The 25,608-nt window shown below is 44.3% G+C and overlaps 1 protein-coding gene across 3 annotated transcripts in view; it reads left to right on the plus strand.

The window, feature by feature from the left end:
• KIAA1549L (KIAA1549 like) overlaps positions 1-25,608 on the plus strand; it is a 739,655-nt gene that overhangs the window by 470,420 nt on the left and 243,627 nt on the right. For all 3 annotated transcript variants that reach the window (XM_069623580.1, XM_069623581.1, XM_069623582.1), the window contains 2 exons: positions 1,880-2,025; positions 11,578-11,749. In XM_069623580.1, the coding sequence (XP_069479681.1) occupies positions 1,880-2,025; positions 11,578-11,749 (318 nt within the window). The remainder of the gene's footprint in view (positions 1-1,879; positions 2,026-11,577; positions 11,750-25,608) is intronic.

Raw genomic sequence — 25,608 nt, forward strand, 5'->3', positions numbered from 1 at the left:
GGCGGGGGGCACATTCACCGTTTTAAGTAGATATTTCGGGGGGGAGGTGGGGGGTTTGGTGATGAAATATAGTTTGGGAATTTCGTTTTAGCCCATTTAGGGTGTGCTGCCTTGGCTAGCCGTGCCCCAGAGCTGTAACTTCAAAGCGCTTAGAAGCACTGACAGATAGCCATGTAGCAAAAGGTCAAGTAATTTGCAGGGTGGCTACAAAATATTGTAATGAAGTAGCCCTAGTGGTTAATACGAAAACACGTTATTTTGCAGTCACACCATTTATTGACCTATTTTAACCACAAGCATTTTTTTTAAAACATTTTGAATCCAAATCTGTATTCACAGTGTATGGGAGGACTCAGCAATTGCACCGCTGTGTTTAACATGTTTTTTTTAAAACGCAGCACAGATTACAGATTTTTGGCAGTTGGTTTTTAGATAATTTGGTTGGCCGTGCTGACACTTGGACCTGAATCTTGTGCAGTTAGTGTCATGTGTCATGTCAGAAGTCTCAATTAAGAAAGGAGGTGAAACATGAGTGCTTGAACCCAAAGTACATTTCGTTGTAAACATAAGGGGGTTGGGTTCGGACTGGCCTATAGGGCAATAGGCCCATGGCCGAACCAAAAACACAAAATGCTGGTGTGGGCCAGTTTTTTGGGTCAAAGTGGGCCACTTTTTGAGCCAATTTGGGCCAGTTTGATGAGTTAATTCACTCTGTGGCTAGTAGTTTTGACCAGTGTTGCTAAATAAATATTCTTTGAAATGCACAATTTGCATCACACTTTATCAAACAACACCCCTTCGGTTACTATTCAAACAGTGTCACAAAAGGCATGAATAGCCATTTGCAACGCTGGGCCACTTTTTCATTGGTGCCCGAGACAATTTTCTGGCCCACTCCGACCCTGAAGGGGGGAGGAGAAGGACTCAGTTTGGGCATCCTTTCATACCGCGAAATGGCGGCGGCAAATACTGCTCTTATGGAAACAGAGAATCTGATTTCCGTAAAAAGAGACCCAGAATTTCAATACTGAATGTCTGGAAGCGGAGCGGCGTGCACCATATTCTGCCTCTGGCTGGTGTCCAGTCAACTGGTCGAAAAAAAACTGGTCGACTGCAATTTGGTCGACGCAATTTGGTCGAAAACCAAATGGTCGAATTTTTTTTTTATTTATATATTTATTTTTCGGGTTTTCGTTTAGTAAAAAAAGGGGTTTTTAGAGAAAAAAAGGGGGCTGGGGGGGGACCCCCCCAAAAAAATGAAAAAAAAGGGTTAAAATAAATAAAAAAAAAATTCGACCATTTGGTTTTCGATCAAATTGGTTCGACCATTTGTCTGGTCGACCAATTTTTTTCGACCAAATATCTGGCAACCCTCTGGCTGATCAAAACTATGATCGGGTCAAGCTGTCATCACAAGGAGCCCTGAAAGCTGTCACACACCACTGTGTACCTTCAATCTTAGCATAGCGTTTCATATATCCCCCCTCCATTTCCTTATAACTGCCACTTCTGATAATTTGGTGATTTTCAAATTGGGCAGATTCCCCCAGCTTCATTGTACTCCTGCAGCCCTTATTGCATCCTTCTTTAAAACTTTGCACTCTCTTCCCTGCACCCTGGTGCCTATAAATGCAAAATGCAAAGAAAAACCGGAAACGCCAACACTATTGGCATTGCCAATGCTTGTTTATATATCCTCTGAAAACACGACTGGATTTTACTTTTTTTGTCAACAAACGCAGCCCTGGACACAGGCAATGTTTTGTGATGTTTATTAAGTCTGTAATTTTTCACGGTTGTTATCATTGCCTATTTCATTGCCTCTGTGTACTAATGGTGCCATGTAACTGGTCTATCTATTGTTTCTTGCAATGCACAGTTCTACAAGGGGTTGAAGATAATTTGTTGACAAGCACATCCTTTGCCAGGCTGATGGAACAGCGGCTGGCAGAGCTGTTTGCGATGTCCCAGCAGCAGGCAAGAAGATTCAAGCGCGCCACTACTGTTGGAGACTACACCGTGCAGGTTGTTTACATAACTTCTTTTGTCAAATTTCGGACTGCAACTGAGAAATGCACAATTTCCATACAACTCATTATCCTTTTACAAAATGCTACATGCTGAGACTTAGTACAACACAGCTGTAATTGTTATGAGTAGTATTTTACTGAAGGCTCTTGGTTGGGGATCATAAATTCCGACATCATTTCAAATATTGTTTTTCTCTGGGTGTGAAAGGAATTCGAATGCTTATACCTCCAGGATGATACTGGGTGTATTACTCCATTACAGTCCCTGTCCCAAGGTGGGAAAACATTGGCGGTAATGGAAAATCTTCCCACTTTCTGCCGAAAATCGGCAAAATCGGCAGAATTACTGCAGCGGTAATTCCACCAAAAATGCCCCATAAAGTGCAATGGATTCTCACAAAATGGGAATTAACTCTGCCAACGCCACTTATTAATTCCGCCGGAGTTAGTGGCTGTAGCGGTAAATCCGTTGGGCGATATTCCAGCAGAATGACAGCTGGAATCCTAGCGTAATGAGCACCTAAGTCAGTTAAAAGAGATACTTAGCTATAAATTAACTAACTTGAAACAAGAAAGCCTAGTGTCGTCTTACCTTCATCTGCTTACACAGATGCATAGTGCAAAAACCTACAGGCTTTTGAGGGCCAGTCTGTGGCTTAGTGGACTAATACATCCACTACAGGAATGTATGACTGACAGCTAGGTCACAAGCTTTGTATTCCGGCAGTTCTACTCAGCCCTATATCCTTCTCAGGCCAATAAGATGAGTACCATTGAGTTGAGTAAGAATAAATATATGTTATTTGTCTATAATGCAAAGATACCCTCAGAGGGAGAACATGTATTCTACCTGTTAATATTATGTTATTTTAGAAAAAGAATGGTGACAATTGTCAGGATGATAAAACCTGTGACCCAAACTCAATCAAACATGTAAGATGGGATACGTTCTGTAAACTGGACAGGAAAGACCAGAACTACATTTAAATACAGATGTATAGATGGTAACTGTAATCTAGCTGTATGGTAAGAGTGAACACCAGAACCATGCACTCTTCCTCATCAAATGTCTAGCAGCTTGCCCAACATTGCAACCATCAGGCTGGCCACCATGCTTTCTGCATCCTCACCCCCTCATCTCGAAAGCGCCCAAACTCACAGAGTCTGGGACCCAGCCTTGCATGAGCCAATTAATACCTAGCTTATACATGGGAGTGCTCCTCCCATGATGTCCTGCACGATTTGCCAACCTGTGCTCAGAGACCAACCTGAGTTGGAGGTTGTGCTTTATAAAAGCCCTAGATAACAGTATAAGGGCCTATCTTAGGGTCCACACATGTAATCTTGGTTTATACTTTAAAGACCTTGATGTTCTGTTTCTGCTCGTCTGGTGAACTGTAAGTGGTACTTTATCTCTGGCATCTCAAGCCCATGCAGTGACTGTTTTTTACCTGGTATTTTGCAACCTGTTTGTTTCAATCACTGCACAGATTGTCCTAGTGACACAATTCAAGCGTAGGGGTGTTTCTGCTTAGAAGCCCCTTAATACAGTTTGCCAGGTGCATTTTCCAAGAAGAGAGCTGAGATCTATGAAACTATGATTTCCTAATGTAAGGTAATTCTTTCGTAGCAGGGCATCTTATATTCACAGTGTTCGTGAGATACTTATGCAACCGCAATTGTGAGGATATATAGATAGCTACTAGCACATCTTTACCATGTCCTTCAATACCAAGTGATACGTGAATGAATAGAAGAGTGCACAAGCCACAGAACAAGAGCAGCTGCTCGAAACACGTGTCAGGCTGACCCTGAACTCAATAAATTATATGCGACCTCGCATTTAATATTCTGACATATGTGCAGTGTGAATGTATCTGTGTTTTCATATGTTGTTTAAGGTGGTGTATTGAGCAGTATACCCAAGCTATGCACTCATCTGCTGCGATCTGTCTAGAACTTAATGTACGCCTAAAATTGGAATATCAGTAGATTGTATAAGCGCTTGGGTCTCTAGTCTTTTCTGCACCAGTTTTGATACTTTTGATATTAAGTTTATGGGTGTCGGGGAGTCAGCTGCTGCTGTTATCATTAGTTGGTAAAAGGGCTGTTGAAAGGTGTTGGAATACACAGGTGGGGGACAGATCTTGCCCCCTCACTACCCTCCAACCAATTGGGTGTCTAGAGGCCTGGAATAACCTTAGAATGGGCGTGACATACTGGTGGAGGATCATTAAGCTTTCCTGCGTGGATCAAGACACTGAGGAGTCTGGTTCATGAATGCTGGCTGCAGCTATGACCGAGGGACATAACAAGGCACTGTAGCCCACAGTGAAACTTCAAGAAATTGACCCATGCTCATTTGCCCCGAGTGTACCGCACATACCCAGAACAGGTTAAAAAGGTGTTTCTAGTCTGACACAGTGTGTCAGTAGCATGACATTGCATGTTGCTGGCACAAGGTGTATCATTGTGCCTGGTACCGAATGATGGGCACGAGAACAGTTACTTTCACAATCACTCTAGTGGGCATTCTTGCATTAAAGACACAGCACAGTGGACTCGTGTTACCCGATAGGGATGTTGCAGCTTAACTTGCACAGCTCTTTCAAAGCTCTGGTGAATTGTCTGTGAAGCTGCTCTTAAGGGACACCATGTACGCTTGCATGTTCGAATATCCATACATTAATTTAGAAACATGGATTTACGGTCAGTGAAGTGTTCTCACTCCTCCTCTGTCTCTGCTTGTTCATCTACAGCACTTTCTTCCAAGACGGACAAAGTGCACGTGACTTTGCATTATAATAGATTTCTCAATACTGAACTTTCAGTCTTCATACATTAATGCCCCGTGCTTCAAGGGGCCATAGCAAACATTTGAACAATTCCAAATGGTCGACAACCAGTAAAGAATCTGTCGGCAACAGAAGCCACGTCTTAGTTCATTTTGCACCACTCACTGTTCTGGGGGTAGAAACAAGTGTCTTTTTTGTGTTTTTTTAGTACTCCTGCCATTTCAGATTGCTTTACATTAATAAGTAACAAGCCAGGTCCTCCTCCTGAAGTCTAGATGCTCCTGATCAAGCATGCAGGGGCATCAGGGGTGGTGGTGGGCTGGTTCACAGGGTTAGTTACATTGCTGCACTCTGCATGCATAAGGATAAAGTGAAAAAATAAACATAACTCTGTGTCAGGCTGCCGGCATACTGCAGACGCGCCCGGCACCCCGGAACCAGGCGGTTGCCATGGAGCCTGACAGATGCACCCAACACACACTACGGCTCCAGGCATCCTCCACAGCCTGCCACACACGATGGCGTGATGTCATCCGGAACACAGAATCGCAGCAACAACCATCTGCATATTCCTATGTATGTGCTGGCAACTGACACGCTCTTGCTGGGCACCGTGGGTAGCGTGGTTCCCGGTTTGCTGTTTTTTCTTGTCTGCCTTCCAGTGTGTTGACCTGGGACTGTTTCTTTGATTCTTTTGACAGTTTATCCGTTCTGGACTGGACTGCTTCTTCATTTATTTATTTATTTATTGTGCATTTGTACGGGCGCTTATACAGCAAGGAATTGTGTTTAAAAGTGCCCACAAGGCAATGCGGAGGGAACATGGGAGCGAAAGGCAAATATATTAACAATGCAGAGAAAAGACAGAGGCGGTCCTACTAAGCCTTGTGAGCATTCAGAACGTGCAAGTGCAGGGACAGAGAACGGACGAGGGAGGGGGGGGTCTCCTGGTTTTGGATTACAGTTTGGTATCTCTTTCTGGATTGTTTATTGGAGGCGTTGAATCCTTTTTGGTGGCAATGTGCTTTACTTTGAAATCTAAATTGCTTGCATCCGCAGCAAGACATTGCGTTGCATTTTCATCCCTGGCTACCTCCTGCTCTGGTTCCCTTAGAAGCACCATTGTATAACCCTCAAAAACTCCCCTCCCTACTATCCTTGTAACAACCTTTTTCCTGTCATTTTCCTTCCCCGAAGTTGCCCATTCCCACTTCCTCTTGGATCCTGATCCTTTCTTTGCCTTCTACATCAAAAGGGTAAGCCTGGGAGAGAGCCTGGCGGTACCCCTCCTGACCTGAGGTCCGGGCCCTCCGATATCTGTGCATGCTGGTTCCACAGGGGAGGAGGTCTGGGAGAAAGGTCTGTCATGTTTACGACTCCAGAAGACCTGGGCAGGGTACCTGATACTCTGTATACCCTACAGCGGCTGGGATACGCAGAATTCGGTTTGTTTCTTGAAGATGGAAGATGTGCAGCAAGGACACTCCCATCCAATGTGCAAGTGTCTGTTCTGGCTTGATATGCATCCTACAAGTGTGAGCAGAAGGATGTTTTTAGCAGGCAAGTGCCGGGCCATTATTAGGATCTCCCTAATGTGGCAGCTCGCAAGGTGTCATCAGTTCTCCCCAATGGGGATCCCTTTTCAATGATGCTAGGGAGGTGAGGCCACCACCCAGCAATCTCCCAAGGGGTGGTTTAATGCAGGAAGATCTCAAGGGGAGGGATTCCCCTGAGTGACGTCATTTCACCAAAATGCCTGGGGTAGCGGAAGTGACATCACACGACCCTTGACTCCTGATGACATCACAGGAAGTAATGTCATTTGACCGCACCCCGAAATGATATCGCGGGAAGCGATGGAACACAACCTTTCACCTGTTGACAAAACAGGAAGTGGCATCACATCGCATTTTACACTACGAAAAATATGGTTACAATATCACTATAATGTGATGTACATTTCATACAAGAATGGATCGCCATATGTATCATTAAGAGCAGTGTGTATAGGCCCATATTACCAAATTAATGTGAATGCAAACAGACGTCCATGACCAAATGATAATGATGTGTTATTATATAGCACTTACATTTAAGTGCTTTATATGGAAAAAATATACACCCAATATTCCCCAACCTGTGTTGGTACTCATATATCGACCTCAGAAGGATGAAAGGCTGAGTTGAGGCATTTAAGAACAGACTAAATCAGTGATTCAACCCCTGAAGTGTGCCTGAAATAAACCTTTAAATTAACCTAGAAAGACATTCTTTCTTATTTAGGGTCAGTGCTGAAAGTGTTAGACTTGTGGCACTCCTGTTCTTATTTTTCTTCTTTTTTTAAGGGGCCTGAACAAGCAAGCCAGCCACTCCAGAAGTAAAGAGCCACATGGTGCTGGCCACAGCCCAGGAGCTTGCATGACAAAAAAAAAATATATATATTTTTTAAACTTTTTTTAGAGGTCGGAAGGGAGACCACAGAGGTTGCAGTTGCAACCTCTGGTGACCCCTAAATGACGTCCCTGATTCCCCCTCAGGGGACAAGGACGTCCTCCTAGGGTGCAGCCCATTGAACCACGCCACTCCCTAACATTCCCTAGTACTCCTTCCATACCGAGCCATTTCATTGAGAGTAAGCCCATGTATTTTTGTAAAACACAGGACATTGCGAGAACAGAACATACTGAGATGAGGAAGAACACAGGAACCATGAAGAGTAACCAAAACTCTTAAGTACTGCCACAAAGTGGCTCACCAGAGGCATAAGGAATGCCAAAGAGAAAATATCTGCGGGTGTTGATGCTGCGCTGGGGCTGAGACCTGGAAATAAAAAAGGAAAGAGAAGAAGTACTGAAGAGAGTCAGATCACATGGAAGCCGGATGGCCGCTGGCCCGGGAGTTATGAACTCCGAGTGAGGACTGGATGGAAGGCTGTGCAGGGGATGACGGCAGCAGGCTGCAGAGTCCCTTGCAGGTCTGAGCAGAGCAGAGCCAACTGCGAGGCCGAAGGGAAGAAGCGATGGCGTGAACACTACAATGTGGGCCTTCGGGTCCCAGAACGGAGCTAAGACTGTAAGGAGCGGAGGACTGCAAAGGTGTGCCATGACAGTCAAAGCAGAAGAGAAGAGCAGAGGAAGATGCAGACAAGGAACCCTGTCCCAGGAAGGACCGGTGATGTGTCGTATCCCACGAGAGGGTAAATGGAGGCACGGGAGACCCTTTAGGGATACGGGGAGGTGGAGAGAGGGATACAGGGTAATGTCCCTCACCCCAGTGACAGCTGTAGGACTACAGGGGAACAGAACTGTATAGAGTGCATCAAGGAGTATCTCCCTCATCCCAGTAGTAATAAGGTAGCTACTGGATACTGGAAGTGTGAACCATGCATTTGAGGAGAACTTCCTTTTCAAGGTGGCAGCAATAAGCTCACTGACCACCAACGAAGGGTCTGGGACCCTAACAACAGTAAAGCAAGCCTCTGGCACCAACTCTTTGTGTGTAAAGCATTTTGCTAAACAGAGGGCAGGGGGTTGCTCACTTTCCTCTGTGGGCGCCCTCCTATGGAATACCCTCCCCCTCCCCCTGCGCCTTGAGCAAGATCTTCTCAAATTCCGGAAGCTCCTTAAGACTCCTCTTTTCGTCCTCCTTCCCTCCTTCTCTCCTCTGCTAATCCCACAGTTGCTGAATCAGTGTCCTTGGACCTTATGCATTCTAAGGGCCATGACCTCCCACACCAATTCTTCCCTGCTCCTGTCTATCCACAGCACTTCGCATCTGCACACCCTCTGCTCTGGAGGCTCACACGTACACCTCCCGTGGCCCAGGCCGTGTAGCAATCAACATTCCTAGCACTTCGTCTATGGCTCACCCATGAGCTTGGACTCCCCAGCACTTACCCCCCTTCCCTCTTCCTTTCTGCTCTTGCACGTTCTGAATACTCACAAGGCATAGTAGGTTTGTCCTTCTCCCTCTTTCCCCCTCTGCTCCTAAATATTGTTTTGTAATGTATTTTCCACCCTTGCTCCCTCACTGCGTGTGCTTTGAAACAGTATTTCCTTATTGCATAAGCGCCTAACAAGCAAACAATAAATACATGAACAGTAAATAGAATAAGCTCACTTAAGGGTCTGGGAACCCAACAAAAAGGAACTGGGCATCCGAGGAGAACTTCCTCATTGCAGTGGCAACCATAATTCCACGGACCACCAGATAATGATCTGGGACCCCAATACAAGGGATTTGAGAACCTAAGGAGAACCTCCTTGGTGGAATGGCAAAGATAAGTCCATTGACCATCAGAGAAGGGTTTGGGAATTTGCTGGTACCGAGATAGAGTGACAACACATACAGCAAGTTGAAAGACACAAAAAATGACTTTTCAAATACTAGGAGAAGGGAGTCCAAGGATAACACAAAAACCTTTGGGACATTTCCGTTGCAGCCGTCAAAGGGAGACAAAGAAAACCAGCAGCGGCGGCGGGTCTCGCCCCCGCCACAATCAGGTAAATTGTGCCGGGGAGGGGTGTTGGGAATATTAAAAAAAGGAAGGTCGGGGGAAGATGGCGGTCCGAGTGGGGGAGGCAGCATGCTGGGTCTGTGGAATTCAGGCTGAGACCCGTGGTTTGAGCCCGCGATCCACAGAACCTGATTGGCTGCTCCCCTTGCCCCAGGTGCTAATAATCGTTATGACCCTTCCCTCTGCAAGATTGTCGTTTGATACATAATAAAGAAAACAGCTCAATAGACTTTGCATTCTATACCAGGATAGTGTCAAACTGTGGCAATACCTTAGGTAATAGCTTGCTTGTAATAAAGGGTACATGTGACGTAGTTGCACTGCAGCAGTACACGTACATCATCAATTTAAGACTATGGTTGAATTGAATGACTATGTTGCAGCACTTTAAAGTAATTTGTTTCTAGCTGTTAATATTTCAAGATTTCGTTTGATTTCATTTCCTGCCTGCATAGGCTGCATTTTGTATGTAAGGTTAATGTCATCATCACAATGTTTCAACAGGATGTGATGCAAGTGTGTGTCTCCGCACGGTCAAGAGCAAGTACATTTAAGCAGACTAGCCAAAAACATAATAGTGCTGTGGTAACATCGACCCTTCATGAGCTGTGCATCCTTGGATGTTTGAATTGCCACCCGTTAGATGTTTTTCACTGAAATATTGATTTGTAGTAAACAATGGCCCTCATTCCAAGGTTGGTGGTAGTCATGGCACTATTAGCGCCATGACTACCACCAATAACGGGACCGTGTCCGGTCCTGTTCAATGGGGACTTACCGGTCCAGTCCGACCTTGGCGAGATCGGTAAATCCCCATTGTAAAAGCCATTCCCCATTCCCATTTGAGCCCCCATAGGGCTCAATGGGAAAGGGGAATGCGCCAATAACGGTACCACAAATTGCGGTACCGTAATTGGCCCCGATTTCCCTTAACGGGTCCCGTCCATAACGCACGGGTCCCGTCCATAACGCCTGGTAAAACCAGGCGTTAAGGAAGGGACCCACTAAGGGAACTCGGAATAGGGCGCAAAGGGATTACCGGCACCGGTGTCCTTACCGATGCCCGGTATCCCTTTGCGCCCGCCTCGTAATGAGGCCCAATGTGAGTGCCATTAAACTTGCCCTATGGGCCACACTGTTGGTGGGGAAATAAAACATGGCCTGGCGGTTCATGGGGTACTGAAGTGGGGGAATACAGTTGTGACTGAAGGGCAAAAAGACCATGGGGGTCATTCCGAGTTTGGAGGTAGCCATGGTGCTATTAGCACCATGGCTGCCTCCAAATTGGGGTCCGGTCTGGCTGAATGGGGACTTACTAGGTCATTCCGACCCTGGAGGACCCGGTAAGTCCCCATTCAGTAAACCATTCCCCATTACCATTTGAGCCCCCATAGGGCTCAATGGGAATGGGGAAGTTGCTAATAACGGTACCGCAAATTGCGGTACCGTTATTAGCTCCAAGGTCCCTTAACGGGAACCGCAGAGAACGTGTGGTCAGACCACCCGTTCCTGCTGGGACCAGCTAAGGGACCTCGGAATAGGGCGGTAAGGATTTACCGGCACCGGCATCCTTACCGGTGCCCGTAAACACTTACCGCCCAACTCAGAATGACCCCCCATGTTCCGAAAGGCACCAACAGGTTAAACTGAACTTGCCCGTTATGTCCATATTTGATAGCATGATGAAATGTTGATTTTAAGCAGTATGCCAACTATATGATTGAAATTGAATGTGCAGCAAACATCTGTCTCCCCACAACCTGGCACATTCTGTCTCCCTTTACTCCCTTCCTCACACTTCTGAGCGAAGCCCTGGCCAAACTAACATCCCCACATTCCCCCTGAGCAGTCTCTCACTGTTGCTCCTTTTCCCCTCCTCCATCTTTCCACTGGAACTCCCTACTCCCAAAAATAAAGACCACCTTTCAAGTCTTTAAATTCGCTCTTAACGATGAGCTTATTGCGCGGGAAATCACACAGTATATATAGGGCTTCTTCCCTCCATTCGAACCCCCAACTCTCGCCCCATTTTTGCAAAGCATAAATAACGTACATTAAGCGCAACGGCCACCCCTCGATCCTCAACCCTGTCATCACATGTAAAGTGCTGTACACATGTCCCCTATGCGCATGTCCGTAACTGTCCCTTTTTCATGTTGCCATCTTCCCGCCTCCACCGTTGGCTCGCATTCTGATCCGTTACTAACACCAGTGCTAATCTTTTTGTCCATGATAGATGGTAAGCATCCAGCGTGTTCAGGGGCCTAAGAACTTGGCGGAGCTGAAGTACTATGCTTTGAAAAATGGCACACCTTTGCCAGGAAGTACGGCTGCAAAACAGCTGAGCACCATTGATTCCCAGACCATGGCTCTCAAACTGGGGTACGTCGTGCAAGTGCAAGCTGAGGGTAAGTTTCTTCCCCGTTCCATATTGCATCCACAGTGGGGCATATTTTAATATTGCACTTAAAATGGTTGGCAAAGCTTGGGTGGAGGTTAGCTGCACTGCAAACGGGTGGTGCACACGTGTTTAGACTATTAAAGTACAGCCCGACTTTCTTTTCACTCATGTTTGTAGTGGATTACATGTGGAATTCAATTATTTTAATTAACTCCTCCATTGTAAAAAAAATGTGAGCATTGTTTTATCAAGCAAAGTATTACGGATGTTAGTTGATATACATGTGTCTTTGATGACTGCTGTAATTTTCAATTCTGGCTGTTGTACATTGTTCAAAGCATACGTCGATGTAACATTGACAAATTATACACTGGCATTGCAAGAAGAGAAAAGATTGGTGCATTGTTTAATTTGAACCTTGACAGGAAAAGTAATCCAAACACTTTCAAGAAAGCCAACCAGACGAGAGAACTAGCTGCACAGTTAAATGGGAGAATTCACCAGAGAATACAACATTCCCATTGAGCAATAGTGTATGGTTAGCGGTGCATCATTTGTAAGAAAATAACTGGTAGGGCCCAAATATTTTCTTGCACGTCACTGACACATCATGGCGGGCCTCTCCCAGCCCACTGACACCCCCCATGCCTGCTTCATACAGTACCAACATAATTGTGTAAGGCTGCAAATACCACCGTTTCATTGAGGGTGATGGATGCATGGTGTGATTCATAGATCGACATAACATATTGTGTCTTGAAATAAAATAAATATTTAAGTGTTTCTTTGAATCACATTATCGTTCATAGTTTGCTCTGATCCTATCAGTGGCAAGTGGAACATTTTAACAATCTATCAATAGAAAATAAGAGTCAACATTCTACGGTAAATTATTGGTCAAATGCAGGCAAAATAATTACTGAACGGATGAATGTGCCTGTCAAACACTGCAGCAAGATCATTTTCATTTGGTGTGGCACTCGTGTCAGGCACTCCTCCTTGATGATGGCCTTTTCACCGACCTTGCCCCTGTGTTGTGTCTCTCCACTACTTCCTGTCCAGGAAACTCAATGTCCATTACATATCATCCAGGACTGCAGCAATGTTCATCTCCCTTTCTTAAACTCTCTGCTTAGTGACTACTTAGCATCTCCGAATATGCCACTGCCCTAAAAAGGTCCTCGATCACTCCTTGTCGGAAGAAACCAATATTGTACGCATAACTATAGGCTTTTTGCCAAAATTCCATTTGTCGCTACAGTCCTCAAAAAAGTGGCTACTGCACAACTGCAAGAATTTGTGAACTCTCAAGTGCTCTTGAGTGAATGGCAGTCTCATTTTTAATCTGTTTGTGGCACAGTAATCAAACTCCTGGATATTAGGGAACAGTTGCTATGGAATTGAGATAATCGCGATTCCTCTCCTTTATTTATGTTGGATCTCTCTATGGTCAACACTGTTGCCCACCATCTTCTTATGCATCAGTTGCACACTGTGGCATGGCAAGGGTGTCTGGCACTGCCTTAGAATGTATTACTTGTTTTCTATCTGTTCTTATTGTCTATGTCTAGATGGTATATAATCTGATTTCGGAACGATTAACTAAGGTGTTCCTCAAGGCTCTATTGTAACCTTTAAATGAAACTATTACTTCATCCCATAGCTACCTTCGATGCTGGTTTCCATTGTTTGTTATGCTGACAGCATGCAACTGACCACGATCATCTTGAGTTCTTTTTTTATAGAAATTCAAACCTGCGTGCACTCCAATTTGTACAATTTGAACACTAATAAAAATATTTTCACTACTTAGCAGCGTTCTGCTCTCTTCCAATGCTCACAAAAGTAAACAATAAAAACTTTAGCTGCTATTTTTCTTCGATTTCTGGAAATGTCAGCCTATATTAAGGACATCGTCAGTAACATCTGCTGTTATTTGCACTTTTTTTTTTAAAGATCCAGCCTTTTTTTGAGCCATTACTGTAACTCTTTTTTTATGCCTCTTCGCAAAGCACATAACAACCAACTTCAGGTGCTCCAAAATAATATGGCCCGAGTTGTTACTAATACCCTGTTTAGAGTTCATATAACCGCTATGCTATGTGATCTTCAATGGCTGCCTTTTGCAGACTAGGAATATATTCAGAGTGGCCACTGTGGCCCACATGTGTATTTATGGACAACCAATCCATATTTCTTACAAAGATTGAACAAAAAAACACACCCAACCCCTTCCTTTGCTGTTCAAACTCCTTGTTTCTCGCCATCCCCAGATTTAAGTTGACTTCTGCAGGAGATAGAGAGAATTTGACCTTTTGGGCTCTAAAACTTGAAATTAACTTCCTGGTAAGATCAGGGCCAAATCTAATCTTTTACAATTAAAATAAATCTCTTGAAAACTCACTTATTTTCACTTCTATGATTATAGATCAGCTACAACAATTTAGATTTGAAGCTAACTGTTAATATTGCATCCCGCTCTAATACCTGTGGGTTCTTAGCAATTTCTAAAACACCATAACAACATAACCTTAACAGCACTATTGGCCCCTCCTCTTCTAACCACTCAGTCTTTCACTTTACCATTGCTGTCCACCTCACTTTCTCCCTTACTTTCCAGCCATCTATAAACGCACATTCAAACCTGACTCAGTAGCTCCTTAGGTAGCCAAAGACAGGTAATGTCTTCTCTCTCTAGCTCCTCCGTTCCCTGGGCTTCCTTTATAAAACACGCGTTCTCAAATTGTAATATTGCACTCTGCCAACCCTTTGACCTCGACTTTCCCTCTCGTACTTCTACCCCTTTTGCCCTGAGTTCCCATCACTGGATGACCCTTCAGTTCCACATCCTTATAACCGAAATGCAATATCACCTTCACATCTGACATACAAATGGAACCTCCTCTCTTCTCCTCTGCTACAGGAACGTCCTTCTGATCTTCAACACTGCCCTGAACTCTGCTAAACCATAAAACTTCAACAATGTAATCACCTCCCTAATTTCTCACCCACACAAACTCTCCTCCAAACGGCAAGTTATGCGGTCTCCTGTGCGCCCCTTGGCAACCTCTTCTTCCCTTTCTGCTAATGACTTTGCCCAATACTTCTCTTATAACTTTTAACAAATCTGTGACACCCTCATCACTCTCCTATACCTACACGCTGCTTACTTCTTCCCCATCACCCTATCTCTGTCACCTCCTCCTCAGGTTCTTCCCCCTACTTCTCTTATTCTAGCCTCTGATACTTAGCCAGTCCCTCCAGTGCACTGGTCAACTCATATGCCCCCAGACTGTCAAGGAGCTTGCACCTCTCACCTCATCCTATCTAACCTCATTTCCTCTTACGTCTCCTATCAGTCCGCCTCTATGTCTTAGAAATCTGATAGGTCTAATCCAACATCTCTCTATGTTGGCATCCCAAAAGGGTTAATCTTTGTCACCCTACAATTCAACCCATTTATAGCTTCTTATTCCTCTTCCACTGACAATACCCAAAGCTTCGCATTTATCCCTGCTTTCAGTCCTATGTCACTTCCCTCATATATGATTGTCTATAAGCGAACTGCCAGTGGATGGCTCTTCACTGTTTTATGCTTGCTGAACTCCTCCAAGCCCAAATTAATCTATCTTCCTGCCTCTAACATCCCTCCTCCTTCTGTATCCCATCTCCTTTTCACCAGATTTACTCTCATTGCCTCCCAGATACTCACAACGTTTAGATCCTTTTTGATAGTGACCAGTTAATTACTGCAAGCTCAACTTTGGCCTTGATTATCCTGCTTAACAGCAAGAGAAATCTGCCTGGTCGTTAGCTATAACTCCACTAAAACCATATGTTGTACCTTGGTATTCAACCACCTTGACTACAATACAAGCCCTCTTCTTGGTCTCCTTCTCTACTCTTTATGCTCGGGAAGGTACTCAGCTGTACATTATAACCAGTATTGAACTTGTTCTGTATTTGATGTTTGTCTCTCTCCCGGTTGTCTCTCTATCATAAACCACCTCACCCACCAGCCAGCTACCATCGCTCTCTCCCTTATTTCTTAAGGAAAGTGCCTCAATGTTGCCCCACTTTTAGGTGCTTTTTGTACATGGTTCTAGCCAAAACAATTGTATCCTCCTCAATAAACAACTACAATAAATACAGTCTGAGCTTTATTTGTACAACCCCCAGTATTATCTTTGTGTCTGTAACAAGATGATGTTCACATTTTATAACCCATTTAAATTTGAATAAGATTTGAATCATCCTGAAACAGAGACCAGTTGAATATTCCTTCATGGAGAAAAATCAGAAAAGACCAGGAATTAAAAAATGTTAGGCAACATTTTCAAATAGAAAAGACATACACTTGCCAATTTATTGATCTTCTGAACAAGGGACAGCTGGTTTCTAGCAGGCATGCAAGACATTTAGTGATACAAAAATCAATTGCTCTGGGATCCATGACAGAGCAAAAAGATATCTTGTTAGAATGCATCCCTGTTACTAAAGACCACCATCTCAGGTTTGATGCATTCCATTTCAGGCATTTGTGCCTCACCCAGTTGCTAAATGCAGTCAAGTAAAGTTTCAGATTAAGGCCCTTTTAATCCTGATCTCTGTCTTGTTTGAGTGTAGTGTTGGTATGGTTAAGAGATGTTTGATAGATAGGTTCAAAGATCCAAAAGAGACAGTGAATGATGCCTGCGAGACACCTAGAGGTTATAAAGGATTAATACCAAGGAGCAACCATGCATGTCCAAAAACAGGGGAACAGAGTGTGAGGGAAGAAGGAGATGTTCGTTGAGCAGAGCCCAAGATTAAAAAAGCAAACCCTCAAAACCTGACCAGCTCCAGGCGGCCCAAACTGCTTGACCCGTAATGGTTTAAAATGCAGCATGGAGACCTAATAAAGTCGGGCATCTGTCCCCATGTTCAGGTCATCGAGGGGAGCCCTGCATCCCTGGACTCATTAAACTGATGCTTTACCCAGGGTCAATGCTTGGGCATCCTGATTGCTGTGATTTAGGGATTGTGTGCGACACTCTGATCAATGAGCATGTTTGATTAGAATTGGCGGCATTCATTTCTGTTTAGTCACTTTTATTTTCATTGTTTGGCCTGCATTCGTTTGCTACTGTGCTTGCAGCAATATTGGGGAACAGAAGGTTTTTACTCACGCTGCCTGTTTTTTTTTACACACACTGGTTTCAAATTCAAATTAGATTTATTTCAGAATTGATTCAAAAAGGTTAAATTGCAATAGAAACACACACAGCTGAGTGCAATGTACATTCAATTACAAACCAATGAATTGAATTATGGAACGAGTATTGCCAAAATATCATACTTCCACAGAAAGATTCCCTGGTTAGCTAGTCGTCTCAATTCCTGGATACAAAAAGCCTACTCTTGTTTGTTTAGTTCTTACAAACCTTTTTTAGTATCCTCATTGTAGAACACAGATAATTCTAGAGACTCCAACATACAATTGGTGCTACATTTGGAATTAGGCACACAGGGAAGCTATTTGCTGCTAAATTGCTAGTTGAGTTGCTAGCTGCACATGCTATATTCCCCTAACCCTCTAAACATGGGGTGGGAAGTGGATGATGCATGCACATTTCAAGTGGCAAGTGGCCACACCTTAATACCCTTTGGTCATTAGGTTTTTAGACCATAGTAGTACACGACTTGCAAATGGTAACTAGTTAAAGCAGTCTTGTGATTAAGATTTCAGACCACCTGTTCGGAACACTGGGAATAGTAAGCTATGTACCTGCCGATCAACAGAAAAGGTTTGCACAGGTTGTATTGTTCCTTTGCAGATCAACCTTTTCATTTCTGCCCTTTCACTTTTGGAATACAAACCAGCACCACTTCCACAGTGTTTCTGAGTAGTTTTTGTCATACTGTGCCCCAAAGAACGGAGAAGTAGCTTCTTGAGCCAACAATTAGCAAATGATTGTCTTAGATGTGGGGCCCCGTTTCTCCAGGTGGAAGATCAAGCACGGTAGAGGGCTCAATTTTAAGTTATCTGAAACTAAATATGTCCCTGTTTCGCAGTGCCGTAAGCATCACAGGGTCATTTTTATACAGCAAGCATGAATGGAAGAAATGAATGCTCTTCATTAAATATATTTTACACCTTGCATTTTCCAAATATCTCACTGTCACAACGAGCAAAGGAAATAGATTTGTCTTTAGACAGTCGAAGCATTGGGCAAAGAATATTTCTACCTGCATTGTAAGCAAATCTTAAGATCCCTCCATTCAGTAGAGTCATAAGGATAGCCTTTTTTGACATTTGTGTCTGCGACTTTCAAATGTCCCAGAATCAAACACCCAGGTAATCAAAAAGGTTGTCATTGTTTCATTTTTTGAAATCTATCAAGATTGATCGGATTGGTTTATTTCCTGCAAATACAGCCACTACCTTAGATGTTCCTGTGTTCGTTAAAAGAGCACATTCCTACAAATATTCCAAACCAGAGGTTGGAGTGGTTTGAGAGCCTGGGCTATCAGGACAGCGTAGGGAGGAAATCTGTTTTAGCCAGTAGCAGGTACATCACAGACACCACGGGAACCAAAGTCAGCCACAGACTGACTCCTTTTACACAGTTGAACACAGACTTCAGGTTCCTAAAGGTCAGATGCACTGGATCTTCGTCCTTCCCACATATGCAGTCAGGAGAAGATGCAGGTTAAGCCACTGGGGTTCATGCCTGCAACCTCCAAAACACTGTATTGCACATCCAATAAAATGTCTTCCCTGACCCATGAATATTCCACCAAGTAGTGTAACTGTGGTATCTATGATGTAGATAGGGCAGTCTGCTCAATTACTGCCCAATCACCCTTATTCAAACTTTCTACCACAAATGCAGAACTCTAGGTAAGTGGGAGCTTTTGCCACTGCACACAGCATTACTGAATGAAGACCAGTGAGGAAGGGTACCTAAAGTTCCATACATTGTTTGTACAATCAATGGACATTCCTTCATGGCCTTGTGTGCCTTAGCTTCGCTAATGGGGGAACAGAGCCCTGATAGCTTTGATGCTAACAGAAGTGTCCAATGTTATTGTTTCTGACATAGTACATGCTGTGTCATGATGCGATTTGTATAGTTTGCCCATTGTACACCCAATATGTTGTTTTCAAAGGCAGGATACTGGGTGCCGAATATTGTACATTTTTGACACATGCTGACAAAACAGGATGCATTTATTTTGGGCTGCTGCTTTAACTAAAGCCTCCCAAGCCTCCTTCTCATAATTTCTTTTCGGATCTACATCTACTCCTTATGAATCAGCATGTTTTCTGCATTGTTGGGTCACTCTGCTCCCCCCCCCTCTAGGCAGGCTCCTCTTTGCTCACCTACAGCCCCGATTATACCAACTAATAGATGTGGTACTCGATTTCCCCTCGTGAGGGTTCGACAAGACATCTTTCAGTTTTAGGGCCGATGAGAGAATGCACATAACATCTGGTCTGGAGAGGGGTTACCTTTTTAGACCCATCATTTTATATTGTCAGGTCATCAAGGTATCCTGTGTGGCTGCCGGATATGTTATAAACCACCTTGCTGCTTTATTGGTACTTTGTGTGTGATAGTTCATATTGATAGTTTGGAATAGGGCCTATTTTTTTTCTTTCCGTGGTAAGAGGAGCAGAATTGTCCTGGGATCATAATAACTCTAAATACAACAGACAATTTTCCCATTGGAAATGAAATGTCATTCTCAATAGCCAAGATAATATAATGGACTGTATTTAGGTTGCTTTTGGTAGTTTTCCCAGGTGTATAAGATGTGTAGAAGGGTAAACACAAAGGGTAAACCCAAAATCTGATAAGATAAAAAACTCAGAAGAGTGCAGGTTGCCGGATAATTGAGTTTATTACATGGAAACGGCGAAAAGAGTTAGTCAGCTTTGTAAAACTCCTTCGGCCTCATTACGAGTTTGGAGGTAGCGAAGGTGCTATTAGCGCCATGGCTGCCTCCAAAATCGTGTCCGGGTTCCTTGAATGAGGAATTACCGGGTCATGCCAACCTTGGAGGACCAGGTAATTCCTCATTCAAAAAACCCATCAACATTCCCATTTGCGCCCCCACAGGGCTCAATGGGAATGGGGATGGAGCTAATAACGGGTCCGTTAATAACCAGCCCCTTATTAGTTCCGTGGTCCACTTGCGGGACCCGCAAAGGACGTCTGGTCTGACCAGACGTTCAGAGCGGGTCCCGCAAGGGAACCTCGTAATAGGGCGGAATGGATTTACCGGCACCATTACCGGTGCTGGTAAACCCATTCCACCCACCTCGTAATGAGGCCCCTTGTAGATTTCAAAAAAGTTAGGGGTTTTATATACAAGATCAGACAATTTACATAATTAATTTATAACAGTTACAACATAATCCCCACATTTCCATTTGCTAACCCCTATAGAAACTAAACATCACCTATATTCTCTAACCCCATTGCATACAAATATCTAAACACAATCCCTTTTCACAAGGTCTCATTACACAGTCAGTTGTGATGTTTTGAAATATAATTGGTTTATTATCTCAAACAATTCAACAGTTGAAATTTGAACCCACTACATGATTTATTTTAAAATTTGTTTATTGGCATTTACAATTTCAAACAACATTCAGTTTGACCGACTCGGTCATTAAAGTTCTGTCTTTGCAAATAAACAATAACATTTACATAAAAAAAAGCATCAAACATTAACTATCTCCGGTCTGGGGGCAAGTGATGACCGATGGGGCGCTAGCTGGGGGGAGTGGCCGGAGGGGCCACGGTCGTGGATAAGGGCTTCTGAGAATGTCAATGCTGGAGGGGTCTGATTTTGAGTGTCTTGGTCGACAATTTAGGTCATGTGATAGGGCCGGAGGATTGTTCAGGGGGGCTTATCATCGGAGGAATGAAAGAATCTGGACATGGTGTCTTTCCATGCAGCCAGGGCCATACTCGACTCGTCCGTGGATCTAGCCACGCTGTCCTCCCAAGCTCTTGTTTCGGCGGTCGCCCATCTTTCAAATTCTTTGCGCCATGCTCTGTGGTTCGGCCCTGCCGGCCGTTTCCATGCCATGGCGATGGTCCTCTTGGCTGTTATACATAGCAAGTCCATCAGCTTAACCGTATCTTTGAGCTTGGCCAATCTGGGGTAACAGCCTAGGAGGCATTCGGCTGGGGTCCATTTATACCTAGTGACTTCCGCCTCTTCACAAGTTCTTTTCACCATTGACCAGAGGCTACGTGCTTTGGTGCAGTTCCATAGCATGTGGATTAGGTCAGCTCCCTCTATCCCACACCAGGTGCACTGTGTCTGGGCGGTTTTATTGAACTTTGCAATCCTGCTCGGGGTTAAGTATGTGCGATAAAGTACATTTAATTGGATGAGCCGAAATCTCTGGTTTCTAATGACCTCTTCCGGAGAGGACAGCGCTCTACTCCATTCCACATCGGACAGCTCTTGTCCCATGTCTGACTCCCAGCGGGTCTTTAGTGTATCACTGCGGGGATTGGGGATGTCAGCGAGAAGACTGTAGATTTGAGATATTGCCTTTCCCCCCTCACTCAGGCTGTATAGTAGTGTCAAAAAGGGGGTTGCCTTAGGCTCCTCTGGCCAGGTGTCCCATTTTGTGCGTGCTATCTTGCGAATCTTTTGGTACCACAGGAATTGGCCAGTGTGAATGCCCTCTACCTCTTGTAACTCAGTGAAGTCTCTGAATATGCCTTCGGTATACAAATCACCCCAAGTGTATATACCTTTGTCCTCCCAGAGCCTAATGGTGTGGAGGGTGGTGACAGATTTGAACCCATTACATGATGTGCATGGCCTCGATAAGATTTCCTAAATTAGAGGGAGGAGAGAAAATAGTGACCATTCCTTTGATTGCACAATAACCTCTTTATCGCCCCAGACAAGCTGGTGTCCCAAGCTTCCCCTTCAGCATTTCTGAGCCTCACTTCATGCTACTTCCATCTTAAACCAGATGGCCTCCCTAGCATGTATTATGCTTATTTTCCTGAGAATCCAGATGGAACCATAAAACACTGGTCAAGATCTGCCCTCGAATATCCATTCCATGCATTTATTGCCTAACTCCAATTCGACCGTAACCTAACCTAACCACCCCTAACCTCGTACGCAACCTAACCGGAGCCCACTGGTCCTTCAATAATAAGGCTTCATGTTCTCAGGAAGTTTGTCCCTTGTATCTACATATCCATCTGGCCATAAACCCAAACCTAATGGCAGTTCATTCTGTCCTCGCCTCCAGAGACGATTTGACCTGCTATCGCCATCCGCTCAATGCGTTTTGCTTCCTCCCCCTCTCTTGACCTAGTCATCCAAACCCCCCGGTTTAAGAAAAACTCAGCCAATGCAAATCGGAAACTCTGCAGCCTAAAGCATACTGCAATCTACAAAGTGTTTATGTACAGATGGTAGAACTCATAATACCATGATATTCTAACTGCATATTCAGTCTAAGTCATCTCCAGTCCCCACATGTTCACTTCAAATGATTAGCCCTTCTCTGTTGACAAACCTCTTTTCTCACAGCACATAGCCCCTCACACTTCACTATAGGCTAGTGGTCTTCAGCCATTTTGGCCTGGGACCCCCGTGAGCAAAAGGTGGGCAGGCTACCCCCCCCTGAAAATTCCAAATGGACAGTAAGTCCAAATGCCTATGAACTATTGTGCGCTGTAGCTGCGCCCTGATCCTAATATAGTCCTTGGGTCCCCCAACTGCTCCCATCACAGTCTCTGGACTCCCTCATCCTACTCCTAGCCCAGTCCCTGTGCTCTCCCCATCACAGACCCTGGGCTCCCCCCATCCTGCTCCTCCACAGACCCTGGGCTCCCCCCATCCTGCTCCACCACAGTCCCTGGGCTCCCCCCAGCTCCCTGCACATTTCCGGGACCAGTGGCGACTGGTGAATTTATTAAGTGGAGGGGCCTAAATATTTCCCCCAGGTAAGCCATAGCGACTGAGCATAGCGAGGGAGCCCGAACCAATCAATGGGGAATCGGGGGGGTTCTCCCCCGTGAATGTTTTGAAAATAATGGATTAAAATGCAGCATTTTACAGCACACTTTTTTTTTTTTAACAATTCCCAAGATTAATAGAACTTAAAGAGGATGAATGGAATGTTTCAGTATGTCACAAGTACCCATGGTATGATGACCCTTTTGCTCAAAGAGAACAGTATTAAATATACTTTTTAAACAGCCACAGCTATTTAGTAGGGTTTGGACTATCAGGAATCTGATGTGGGCTGCTGAATCCAAACAATGCAGCCTGCGTGTGTGCTGGCTATAATTCTGCAGGTGTCTGTCCGAGTCTCAGCCGCATCTTATTGAGAATCGGTTTGCAATTATATCTCTGTTTGTACTTTGCAGTTTGTGTAGCGCTTGCACACTGTGTATCCAAGCACTTCCATCTTCTGTGAGTGACTGAGATTGTGGCTGGCATGTGTTGTTGAGACCAGCATCATTACTTTTGTTGCACACAAAAAGCATGACAGGAGCAGACGTCATGATCTCTTTTGGGCAGAGGCTGCTTGAAAGTGAAGCAGTGCTGGCATATATTGTTGAGAAACTTCCTGGCTTTTCTTTGGGGACAGCTAGCATCAATTACTGTTACAAAATGCTCCTGGCTACCGATAGTGCCCTGGCATCTACTGGAGTGTCATTTGGCACACTTCGGCATTGGCTTATCTTGCTTGTTTTACCCCGGGCCTCTGACAACACTAGTGACAAAAATGCACCCGCCACAAATTAGAAAGGATATGACTGGCTTGGAAAAATAAACTGGCAGCCAGATAAACATGATTCAGGTCAGCGCTGTGACACTCTTGTATTTCCCATGATAGGTTTTCTGCAGGTCTATTTTGTCAGTCTTTATAAAAGGGGCAAAGAAACTTGCACATGTCCCAAAAAAGATGAATCTGCAAAACAGCATAGGTGCTGGCCAAAAGGTTTATGTAATCCGGCCTAATCTCTGATTTGTGAAACCAATGCATTGTGGGAATCAGCAGCCAAGCACCAAATCTACTTAACTATAGTTATCTGATTGGAAAGCAGAAGGATGGGGGTGATTGCAGACTCAAGAAAAACAAGGCTTCTATTTGCTGTAGTTAAAGAATCACATTTTAGAAAACACTTTGTCAGTGGTGAATGACTTCTGTTCCTCAGTTTGAGCGTAGCACACCTTCCGGTGCATTGGCGACTTGGCTTGTGTAGCAGCAGTCATCTCTGTGGTAACAGTTATCAATAAATGGGCAGGGAAGAGGGGATAAAGTGGGCTACAGGCATTTGCCATTTCATTTTTCAGCAAAAGTAGGAGATGTGATGCTACGGTGTAAAGAAAAAGAAAAAAAAAAACGTTTCTTTTTTTCTTCTTCAGACTGTGAGTGCACGACCCCCTGGACATGAGGCCACAGCCCCACACAGGGTTGCGCCCCACAGTTTGAATACTGCTGCTCTTGGCGCTACAAAGCTGTCACAAAATTGTCCCCCACAAATAACATTGTGATTACATTGTTGTTTGTTACGTTGCTAATTGATGCAAACTAAAATGTATTCAAAACTAGATACAAAGTAACATATATATTCCAAACATTCTACCTACACAGAACACATGTCGATTGCAACACTGAGTATGAACAAGCCACGCCATAGTCTAATACAATTTACGTATCATAAACCTCTTTTCCTTGTTGGGACATTGTACATGCATCCAAACAGCTGCCATTGCCTGACCTTAATGGTGCTTGCAGGAGAAACGAGACAGGATAATACCATGTCACATCTAACAGAAGGAAGAAAAAGTGCCTTTCTAGTTTCTTCAAAGGTTTTAACTGTTTTTCCCTGGTTTTCATTTAAGATCCTGGAATATATCAGTCCTTTTTCCAGTATGGGGCCTAGACATCAGATGTTTCGGTTACAATAATTTATTATAAACATTGTGGTAAATGTAGGAATAAATTAGCTTAATCACAAGATAATAATTGGTATTTTCAAGGGGCATGTGTGGTACATAGTTTAAGGTGGTTGAGATCTGTACCAGAAAACCACCTCAATTGCAGTTTTGTGTTGATTCTTTGGCCAGTGCACAAAATGAGAGAGCATTACCCCACAGGTAAAAGGTCAAGGCAATTAAATTGGGTTTTTATATCTCACGCCATGAAGGTGCTCAGCCTCTAAACACGGGCCGATTATCGAGCCCTCGCTGCTCGGTGTTGTCTTGCTTCCAAGACAACCGCCTTGCTCATGAGATATTCTCCTAGTCCAGAGATTATGGGCCTCATCACGATTTGGGCTGTAGCCCTTAAATGCGGCGGTAACGGTATTACAGCCACATTTAAGGGCTGCCCTATCATGAGTTGGATGCTAAATGGGCTGTTTTACCTGCAGCTTTTTTCTGGAGGTGAAAATCACATTTAGCCCCCTGCATTAGTGGGCGATATTATCGCTGAAAAAGCCCCATTGGATCTAATGGACCCAATGGGGGATTTACCATTAACGCCCAACCCGTGATCTGGCGGTAATACAGCTGGACTGGTGGGTGCTAACACTATTACAGTTGGGCGATATTGCTGCCGGGATACCGCCCAACTCATGATGAGGCCCTATGGGTCATTAAGTAGGATTAGATCATAATCTAGATCTACCAGTTTTTCTCTTCCTGGCACATTCCATGATAGAAATCGTGTGTTTCCTGTATCCCTTCTCAATACACAGTGGTTTTCCAGCTGCCTTAGGCTCATCTATTTAAAGTATGCTTGTTCTCGCTTACCAGAGGAGACCTTCAGTCCACATGCTGCATTGGGGCAAGTGCAGCAAATGTAATGGAACA

This window comes from Ambystoma mexicanum, chromosome 11 (genome assembly GCF_040938575.1).
Source record: "Ambystoma mexicanum isolate Mex_15411 chromosome 11, UKY_AmexF1_1, whole genome shotgun sequence".
Lineage (NCBI taxonomy): Eukaryota > Metazoa > Chordata > Amphibia > Caudata > Ambystomatidae > Ambystoma > Ambystoma mexicanum.